The 11,313-nt window shown below is 36.7% G+C and overlaps 1 protein-coding gene across 1 annotated transcript; it reads left to right on the top strand.

The window, feature by feature from the left end:
• Positions 1-8,987: 8,987 nt before the first annotated feature.
• On the top strand, positions 8,988-10,424 carry LOC125678397 (putative ankyrin repeat protein RF_0580). Its single transcript, XM_048916827.2, has 4 exons — positions 8,988-9,229; positions 9,345-9,446; positions 9,573-9,779; positions 9,893-10,424. The coding sequence occupies exons 1-4, from the start codon at positions 9,040-9,042 to the stop codon at positions 10,054-10,056; spliced, it is 663 nt and encodes a 220-aa protein (XP_048772784.2). The 5' UTR covers positions 8,988-9,039; the 3' UTR covers positions 10,057-10,424.
• Positions 10,425-11,313: the final 889 nt, after the last annotated feature.

The raw sequence follows: 11,313 nt of genomic DNA on the forward strand, positions 1-11,313 counted from the left end.
ACAATTCCCCAAAAATATTACAACCAATGTTCATTTATTTTATCTTCAAACAAATCTAGTCAAAACCATGCTTAAAAGTGACAGAAAAATGAAAAACCCGCCCAGCGAAACAATATGATGAACAAGGGCGTCGAAGGACAAGGCTTTGATCTTACCAGAAACACAACTGTTTGATAATCAAAGAACCGTATGGCGCTATATGTCTGTGAATTCTGGCATTCAGATAAAAATAATGGCTTTACTTTAGCAACATTTAATAGGTGCAGCATAAGACTGCTATTTATATTCTAGCAGTTCACAATGTACAATCCCCCACAAACTTGATAAAAGGAGACATGAATGTTGAATTAGGCACACTTATGCAGATATTGGTTGATCTTTGAGTCCGCTTTCTATAAGACTCAAATCTAATCGGTTTTACAGATATAAATGTATGTCGGCCAGCTCAATGATTAACAACATTAGCTGTAAGACTGGAGTGAAGATGGGCAATACCATTCTCTCACCAGAGGGCGCGTTACGCAAGCTGCATGGAACTCTGGGTAGAGAATGAGTCAATACATGTATGTGGTGCTTGTCCGGAAATTGCGAAAACGAAAGTGGAAATCCGACCGCCGACAAAAACAAAAAAAAAAAAAAAAAAAAAAGCGCTGCGGTTACATGTATGCTGAATGCTTTAACATTTTTGATACTTTGAGGAGTTTCTATTTTCAGAGGCATTGGTTAACAAATAAATTCATATATTAAAATGGAATCGCAGTACATCCTTAATGAATGAAATGCTCTACAAGTACCACATCAATGTAGTTGTAAGAAGTAAACATAATTAATTAAGTTCAAATGATTGAAAATTTAATGTGAATACATACCATATGCAATTCAATTTGATACATTATTATTTCCAATGTTTTTGTCTATGATAGCCATATACGAACGCGCTGCAGTAGTAAACAAAACGCGTATGAATACATAACTATACATGTAATTGATCTGCTCTAACGGATGGGGATTCATACAGAAATGAAAGTAAAATGCAAATGTAAGAACTAGATTTAATTTGTGAAAATACACGAGGGTATGAACTGCAACGCTTCACGCCGGCATACTTTTCATGAAATACTAAGTAATTTCCAATATGTTTCCCTCATATTTCAAGCTGGGCATTGAAATTGCCATTCCATAGTGTTTATTTTACGTAGTGTTTATTTTACATAGTGTTTATTTTACATAGTGTTTATTTTACATAGTGTTTATTTTTACATAGTGTTTATTTTACATAGTGTTTATTTTACATAGTGTTTATTTTACATAGTGTTTATTTTTACATAGTGTTTATTTTACATAGTGTTTATTTTTACATAGTGTTTATTTTTACATAATGTTTATTTTACATAGTGTTTATTTTACATAGTGTTTATTTTACATAGTGTTTATTTTACATAGTGTTTATTTTTACATAGTGTTTATTTTACATAGTGTTTATTTTACATAGTGTTTATTTAGTGTTTATTTTTAAATAAATTTTCAGAAGAGCACGTATTCTCATCTTGGGTTTCTAACGCGATTCTTGAAGAATACCGGCGTGAAGAATACCGGCGTGTAGAATACCGGCGTGAAGCCCTCATGTAGAATACCGGCGTGAAGCCCTCGTGTAGAATACCGGCGTGAAGCCCTCGTGTAGAATACCGGCGTGAAGCCCTCGTGAAGAATACCGGCGTGAAGCGGTCGTGTAGAATACCGGCGTGAAGCCCTCGTGTAGAATACCGGCGTGAAGCCCTCGTGTAGAATACCGGCGTGAAGCCCTCGTGACCGGCGTGAAGCCCTCGTGTAGAATACCGGCGTGAAGCCCTCGTGTAGAATACCGGCGTGAAGCCCTCGTGACCGGCGTGAAGCCCTCGTGAAGAATACCGGCGTGAAGCCCTCGTGAAGAATACCGGCGTGAAGCCCTCGTGTAGAATACCGGCGTGAAGCCCTCGTGAAGAATACCGGCGTGATGCCCTCGTGAAGAATACCGGCGTGAAGCCCTCGTGAAGAATACCGGCGTGAAGCCCTCGTGAAGAATACCGGCGTGAAGCCCTCGTGAAGAATACCGGCGTGAAGCCCTCGTGAAGAATACCGGCGTGAAGCCCTCGTGAAGAATACCGGCGTGAAGCCCTCGTGTAGAATACCGGCGTGAAGCCCTCGTGAAGAATACCGGCGTGAAGCCCTCGTGTAGAATACCGGCGTGAAGCCCTCGTGAAGAATACCGGCGTGAAGCCCTCGTGAAGAATACCGGCGTGAAGCCCTCGTGTAGAATACCGGCGTGAAGCCCTCGTGAAGAATACCGGCGTGAAGCCCTCGTGAAGAATACCGGTGTGAAGCCCTCGTGAAGAATACCGGCGTGAAGCCCTCGTATACCGGCGTGAAGCCCTTATGTAGAATACCGGCGTGAAGCCCTCATGTATTTTCAAAAATAGAATTTATTTCTTAAATGTTTTACATAAGTATAGATCCGCCATTTGACTGTATCCTACAATACAGGCATTTCACAGTCGTATCTTCAAATACTGCAATACTCAGCGTACGAATCCAGTTTCCCATAGTCATACAACTCATTACATTTGAACAATATGGTATAGATAAAGAAATAACGATGCCATTCTAGTATTTCCTTCAAAAATACAATGTATGATTAAGACCTTTAAAAACTGTGTATAACTACAGAAGCTAGTTAATTCGAAGTTGGATAATAATCTAGTATAGATGATTTTCCTAAAGGTATGATTTATGGGGTGTTTTTTTCGGGGGGGGTATTACATGCTATGTAATAACATACAAGACCCTCCCCCTCCCACACACACTCCATGAGTCGAATTTTAATATTTGTAAGTTTACAGATAATGCATTTTTTTCACATCTGTTGGCGGTAAATCATAAGACAGTTCAAAATTATTTACATCTGTAAACCATCATTCAGGTTTAATAATTGATTCTGTCAATTGATATGAATTATTGCCATGTGTGACATGTCGATGTTTAACGGTTAATAAAAACAGATATTCATTACTGAACATTAAATCAATCTAATTTTGTGCGAGTGACGTTTGTCTGACGGAAACGGCGTTGTGTATGTCTTATCCAAAACAGCAGAACGACTGACGCAGCTAGCTGTACCGTCTTTTGTAACAACAGAACGACTGATGCAGTTAGGTGTTCCGTCTTTTGTAACAGCAGAACGAATTACACAGCTAGCTGTACCGTACAGTATTTTGTAATAGCAGAACGAATTACACAGCTAGCTGTTCCGTCTTTTGTAACAGCAGAACGAATTACACAGCTAGCTGTTTCGTCTTTTGTAACAGCAGAACGAATTACACAGCTAGCTGTTCCGTCTTTTGTAACAGCAGAACGACTGACGCAGCTAACTATTCCGTCTTTTGTAACAGCAGAACGAATTACACAGCTAGCTGTTCCGTCTTTTGTAACAGGAGAACGACTGACGCAGCTAGCTGTTCCGTCTTTTGTAACAGCAGAACGAATTACACAGCTAGCTGTTCCGTCTTTTGTAACAGCAGAACGACTGACACAGCTAGCTGTTCCGTCTTTTGTAACAGCAGAAGAACTGACGTAGCTAGCTGTTCCGTCTTTTGTAACAGCAGAACGACTGACGCAGCTAGCTGTTCCGTCGTTTGTAACAACAGAACGACTGATACAGCTAGTTGTTTCGTCTTTTGTAACAGCAGAACAACTGACGCAGCTAGCTGTTCCGTCTTTTGTAACAGCAGAACGACTGACGCAGCTAGCTGTTCCGTCTTTTGTAACAGCAGAACGACTGACGCAGCTAGCTGTTCCGTCGTTTGTAACAGCAGAACGAATTACACAGCTAGCTGTTCCGTCTTTTGTAACAGCAGAACGACTGACGCAGCTAGCTGTTCCGTCTTTTGCAACAGCAGAACGACTGACGCAGCTAGCTGTTCCGTCTTTTGTAACAGTTTTAAGAAGAACTGTATATCAACCCGATCTGTGTTTCTGAAATTCACGTTGTTCTCCTTTTTTTCAGAATAAGAGACGAAAAATCTCGATTTCAGATATATGTAATATCCAATAAGGATTTTTCGTAACGTATATAAAAAAAAAGTAAGCACAGTGTATTTCAGAAACATAGCGGGTTGTTTAAATGATGAAATTCACAGTAATCTCTCTGTCTGTCTCTCTGTCTGTCTCTCTCTCTCCCTCTTATTTTTGTATATCAAAGTTTACAGAAACGTGTGAGGAAATATTTCCTGAAAGCATATTATTCAGCCTTTATCATATCCGGTGTTTAATCCAATGCATACACAACTGCACAATTACGAGGAAAGACATCAAATAGATTCTAGATGTAGTACGACTAATATTCTATTCTCTGAACTTAAAATTCTGTCTACAACTTGTGTATCAGTAATCTTTCATATTTCAAACGGTGAGAATTATGACAAAATTTGATTCAAGTATGTAATATGGTTAAAGAATACGTAATATGGTTAAAGAATACAACATATACTCGTAAACAATTTTAAAAAGTTTTGTTTTCGTTGCCCATGACGATCTTGTTATCTTTAGTTTAACAAATGTACTCATCTAAAAGTTCAAAAAGATGTAAAGAAAAATAGAACTTCACAATTTGAAAAAAAGAAATTCAAAACTTGCCTTGTTACATATATATTTATGATATCTATACGCCTATTCATCTGTAAAGTACATTTATTCTGGCCTCAAGACCATAATCTGCGAATAGACTTGAGTCTAACTTTCAAATCCAGCTAACTATTGAAATGATTTTCATAAACAAATGAAATTTTCAGTATATGTTTACATTTGATAATCTTGCATTTAAAAAAAAAAAGCAACCCATCTGTGCTACATAAATCTTAAGATATAGGTAATCAAAATTTTGACTTCAGTTTATTCTCAGTGTATGGTCTTGGGGCCAGCGGGCATGTTCACGAAACTTTCCTAAGATATGTCCTAAGATATAACTTAGGAAAAACGTTAGGAACATCCTAAGATCAACTTAGGACACGTCTTAGAGTGTTTCTCAACGATAACTAATTAGGAACATCTTAAGTTAGGCAGGGGTCGAAATTAACTTTTTCTACCACAGGCTAATTTTAGCCTGTGGGTAAAAAATCCACAGGCTAAAATGAAAACCTGCAAGCTAAAATAAAAATAATGAAGCAGTTATCTTTTTCATAGTTTTTTAAAATCAATGATTTTCCCCATCATTATTGAGCCTAGTGGGTCAACAGGCATCGTTTGGACAAGACACTAAGTTACGTAAGTCATATGGTGCAATTCACAACTTGTTTACCGCAGGTCTAGATCCAATGTCTTCCAATTTCGTGCCACATCAGGGGTGTCACTAGTGATTTTTTAAAGGGAATCCCAGACTCATGATTTATAAGCAGCACGATCACGAGTCCCATGGACTTTTTTGATAATCGTCTACGCGTCGAGCAGTGCACTCGTGTCATCACTACAACCCGACATCAATATTTTAAAGACAATATGACATTAAATTAATGTAGATACCGTGTAGGTCATTCTGATAAAAAATGACTACCGGACGACTTGGTAAAACATAAGACTCCGATTTTTTAAGAAATAAATGAATAACAAAAACCTCATACTTGGAATTCAATTTAATCACCCTTATAAGTGAACAGGACTCGTGGCACGTATCTACATTTTTCATCATACTCTAAAGCATTTGTTTGACACCAAGTTTCTTAAAAAATCATAAAAGAAAAATCCGGATAGAAACGGTTGTTGAAATCGGTCGTTCATGTAAGCGTTTGTATGATTCTGAGTGCAAGTTTCAGAAAAGCGAATTGCGCATCACCGTATAAAACGAATACAATACGATCATGGTTTGTAAATCACCACTCGCTAAGATTTTCGAGTGTCCACTATTTTTACTCGCTATTTTTCAAAAGTACTCGCATTTTGCGAGTATTTCTCGCTAATTTCGAGCCCTGGTTAGGACGTCCTAACTACTTAGGAGCATTCTTATTCCTTTACATGTAGTTATACACATGATATTCGTGACATATTGCGAGTAAACAATTAAAATCTAGACACATACAACTAGAGAAAAGACACGTTATTTATTTATAGGAATATTCTTAATTCAGATACCGTGAATTCAATATAATGATGTTATAAACTAACCCTAACCCTAACACATACAACTAGAGAAAAGACAGACATTATTTATTTATAGGAATATTCTTAATTCAGATACCGTGAATTCAATATAATGATGTTATAAACTAGAAAATTTTAAGATTATTTACCACTTTAAATAAAGTAGTAAAACAAACGGATGTTGCGATACTCGAACCTACATGTATGTTTAATATACTAGTATATTATTATTTCTGTTTTCTATGAAAGCAATGCAAACTCACTGAGTCATGCAATTCTCGTGTACAATTGTTTAAAAATGGAACCAATACGTACTCATGTCAAGGTGTTTGATAACAATAATGCAACAATCGTTTTTTCGACACAAATCAAAACGGTCTGAATTTGATTTGTGATTTGTGCGGATTAGTATATTATCGTAAGAAGAGGAACCCACATTTTTCAACTAGGAAATTCAATTCTACTTGATGAGGTAGAGAAAAAAAGGAGATCTTAATTAGAAGACATTTAATAAACATCGTTACAAATACAGCAGAAAAGAGGGATAGAATTTGTGGGAAATATATATATATATATTCGTTCAATCACTCACAGGTCTTCCTATTCCCAATAGCACCGAGAGGCTATGAAAAGTCCACGAAAGTCTGTACTTACTCACAATTAAGGAATCTTGCGGGTTGTCAATGTCCTTAAATATCTTTTCACAGTTTATTTGAGCTCTTCGCTTCAATATTATGGCTGTAGCCATGTTTATACAAACTTAGGATTATCTTTAAGGACAAGGTTTATGGTGTCCTAAAGTTAGGATGAACTTAGGACGTGTCCTAAATTTAGGAAAGCTTCGAGAACCTGACTTAAGACTAAGACGTGTCCTGCTGGTCACAAAGAAAACGATTGTCATTTATTGCTTCAGTTACACCTGAAATTTCTACACATTAATAGATACTTGGTGGAAATTCCCCCTCTCCTTTATTTCTTAAGACACAACGCAACATCGTGTAGCGCGTGTACGTCAAATTGAAGCGTAGGCGAAATGTTTAAATCCATGAATGGGTCAACACCAGTAATCATTCAATCGGAAAAGGTTTGTTAATTATCAGTCGTTTGTATGCATTTCGAAAGAGACCCGAAATATGTGTGGTTTGCATCTATTCCAGGAATGAAGGAGATTTTTGTTTCATAATCTGTGTGTAGCAATAAATAGTATGACTCTCATCATTCTGTAGATGAATGTTAATCTACCAATAAGTCTTTAGACTCGCACGATAGAGAACAGTCGAGGACTTTCTTTTTCTGAAAACGTATAATCATGCGCTTGACATTTAGAAGAATGCATGATCAATGTAAATTGAAAAAAAAGTGAAGATAAGAAACAATGACCAATCTCATAAATCCTATAAGGAATGCCAATTTAAGAGCAGGACAAATACGGACCCTTGGAGACACCAGAGGGGAACAGATGGCTAGGAGAGTAAGCATTCCCTGTAGACAGAATTAAACGTTATCATCAACTACACATAATAACAAATAACAATTCAAAATGCATAACAGCATATATCTGCATATTCAGTAAAGACAACTCATAATAAAAATATGAGATGATACAGAGAGAGAGAGAGAGAGAGAGAGAGAGAGAGAGAGAGAGAGAGTTTTGAACTTTCTAAAACAAAGTGTGCGTGCGTATGTGCGCGCGAAGACTTTAAAGCTGGAATCACACAAACTTGCATCACGCATCAAAAAGAAAAAAAGAAAAAAAAAGAAGATGGTTTCCATGTAGCAGATTAATGAAGAAAACCCCCAGAGAGTGTTAAATCCCCAGTGTTTGTACAACAAAAACGAAGAATACATCTTATTAAATTTTCAACAGTGAAATACTCTAATTTATCCACTGAACAAGAAATGATGTTGTCACAGTTGTTATTGTCCTGTGAAAATAATAAAAGCGATATCTTTACAGTGTGAAAATAACAATTGGGACTAGTGAATTGCCGGGATATTCATCCGTAATATGTATAGTCCCACTTATTTTTTTATGCATAATTATATTTTGTCACGTTTCATTACCCAAAATAAAATTAAATTAAAGTAGTCTTATTGTTCAACTTTATTGATTTACATTATCTTTCACATCTTTCTTAAGTTGCCATATTCTCTGTGCAATATTGTTTTCAACGTCAATGAAGACAACTGAAAGACATAAAAGGAATACCTAAGCGTTGTAATAAACAGAGAAATTCGAAGTTTTAATGTTGAATATCGTATTTATTTCGCTTGTGAGTCAAGATTTATTTCAAAAATCACTCGTGCTTTGCGCTCATGGAAATATAATTAAAAATGCTGTTTCATATGTGAAATAAATTCTATATCCAACAACAGAACATTGAATATAATTCATATGAAATTCGGCAAGCTGCGATGTCGGATGGTTGTTGGTTTTTCCTTCATTTAGGTGAATTTCGCTGCCTACAAGATACGCACGAAAAATCGTTTTTCAGTTTTAACTTTTTTTTTTATCTAGAATACGTGAGATGAAATCAATTTAGAAATCATCAAAGTAATCATCCGCCATAGTGCCCTTCTGTGTCGCGACACATTATTAATATCGAGAGACTAAGATTGTCAAAAATTGTGAGTTATTTGAATATAATAATTAAGAACATTACAGATAATTAATTCTGATGATAGCATATCAACCGCAAAAGACCACTGCTCATGGTTTAAACGTTTTCACTAGACCAATCAAAATCAAGTAAAATTTACAAGGACGTTATATGCTAATTAGAAGGTGTATAAAAGAGAGTAGAAACAGAGTTGATGACACACAGTCGTTTCATCACACAAAACGACAAGAGAAGTCTTCAGATCCTCTCTGAAATGGAAAATACTACCCAATCCTTTGAACAACTAATGTTGAATGTTGTTGATAGCGGTGACATTAAGAACTTGCTGAAGCTGTTAAACTTTGGAATTAGCTCCAACATACGCGACTCCAATGGGGATCCCCTGTTGTTTATACCCATAGTGAACGGAAACATTGAGATGTTAGACGCTCTCCTGACAAGTGGTATGTATCACAGTCCTTATATCGCAATCAGTTCTGAAAATACGGATTTAAAGGCCTCGTTTAACTCATCTTAAAGATAGCAAATAAATACTCATTTATTCATTTTATCTTTCAGGTAACTGTGAACTCGAACTATCGAATCACGAGAACAGAACTCCACTGATGCTAGCTGTCGAGATGGACGATATCAGAATGATACGGCATTTAATCAAAGCAGGTAGGGTCGCAATAGTGAATAAAAGATCAATGAAAAAGCAAGCTTATTTCTTTAATAAGTCAATGAAACATTGTAATTTACTTTATTTATATCCAATAAATAAAATGATAAATCTTTATGTTACAGGTGCTAATGTCAACGCATTAGACGATTTAGGAAAAACCCCGTTGCTGCTTGCCCTGGAGGGTGGGAAATTCGAAATGGCGGAGTATCTCATCAAGCATGGCAGTGATGTCAATAGCGTCGACGACCTTGGCCAGTCCGCCTTGCTACACATCACCAGAGGCGAACGACGAGACTGTGCAAGGATCATCAGAATTCTGCTGCAATGTGGTAGGTATCGTCAGACGTGACGCATCTGTCTAAACTAGGCCACATCATCTTAATGCATTTAGTAACACAGAAGGAACGAGTATTTATCATGCATTCTATTCATTTATTTTTAGATTACAAAATTAAAGAAAATATAGACCAAGTAACCCGAGACGAAATTGCAGTTTATCAAAAGCAACAACAAAAGAAAATACCCACCTTGGTGAGGAGAATAAGTTTGAAGATGACGAGGCTACCAAGCTTTCGTCAGTCCGTCAGGGTTTCTAAATACACCTGAGCCACTTTAAGTGTGACGGTTTATTAAATATTTCCGTACCACTCGGAATCCAACCTTCGTCCTGCTGACAGCTGCCTTTCAGGAACGCCATTCCAAAGAGACCTTGTATTTTTTGATTTCGAAAACAAGGATCTATACGGACACAAACAGGCAGGTGCATTTTGGCAATGCAATGTTCGTTTGCATGGAGAGGGAGCATTACCGTATTGTGATAAAAACGATCTTAACTGTTAATCAGCTTTGTCGTTACATATGTCTAAAGCTAGAGAACAAACAGTACGAAGTATGCCATTGATGTAGTTAAAAATTCAAGTTGTACTACCAGTCACAAATATAGATCTCTATGCAATAAATATTACCAAACAAAATCACGTGTATCGTCATTATTGAATCATTGAGTCTAGAGAGGTATCCCAATCTCTGCATATCTGTATGGATTGAGAAATGATTAACAAAGGTGTATAATCCAGAAAATTATTATTATCGCCTTCGTCAATAATACTGAAACATTGTACACATTTACAGTGAGATCGTTATTATTCGTGATGGGTAAATTTTCGTGGATTTCATATCCAAGGTATGCTTCCATAGTATGCCAAACGAATTTCGTCTTGTCCAGCCATTGTTGTAAAAGGAATTCTAAAACAAAATGTAGATTTATTTTCCACCAAAGTAGAGAAGAAAAAAATCTTAGAACAACAAAAATTGGTTCCCAGGAAAATAGAGGATTTCATTGCAATTCAACAAAAACAGTATACAACTACTTAGAAAACAAAACATTTGTTTGATATACCGTTAAAGTGCTCGAAGGTAAAGTACACGCCACTTAGCTATACGCCGCGGGCGCCTGTCTTAAGATAATGAATGATTTTACAGAGTACACTTTCTCTGAAATACGGTGAAATATATTGGTACCAAATTGAAAGTTTTTGCAACTACAAAGGGAGAATAAATTCCAGGTATTGAATGACAAATTAATATCTTTTAAAAGTAATCCGATCTATTAAAGCATTCATTTTCACAAAAATAAAATATATTCGGAAATTCTATGGTCGTTATAACGATCTAGTTCGTCAATACAACCTCGCATTGGGTCAAATGCTGTCTGACGTGTTTCATACCGATTGTTAAGCTGTTCTTGGCACACTGATTTTGACTGCGGATAACTCCGTTTACCTGATCAGGATATGGGGCTCACGGGGGGTGTGACCGGTCAACAGGGGATGCTTACTCCTCCTAGGCACCTGATCCCACCTC

The sequence above is a fragment of the Ostrea edulis genome, chromosome 2 (assembly GCF_947568905.1).
Source record: "Ostrea edulis chromosome 2, xbOstEdul1.1, whole genome shotgun sequence".
Taxonomy (NCBI): Eukaryota; Metazoa; Mollusca; class Bivalvia; order Ostreida; family Ostreidae; genus Ostrea; species Ostrea edulis.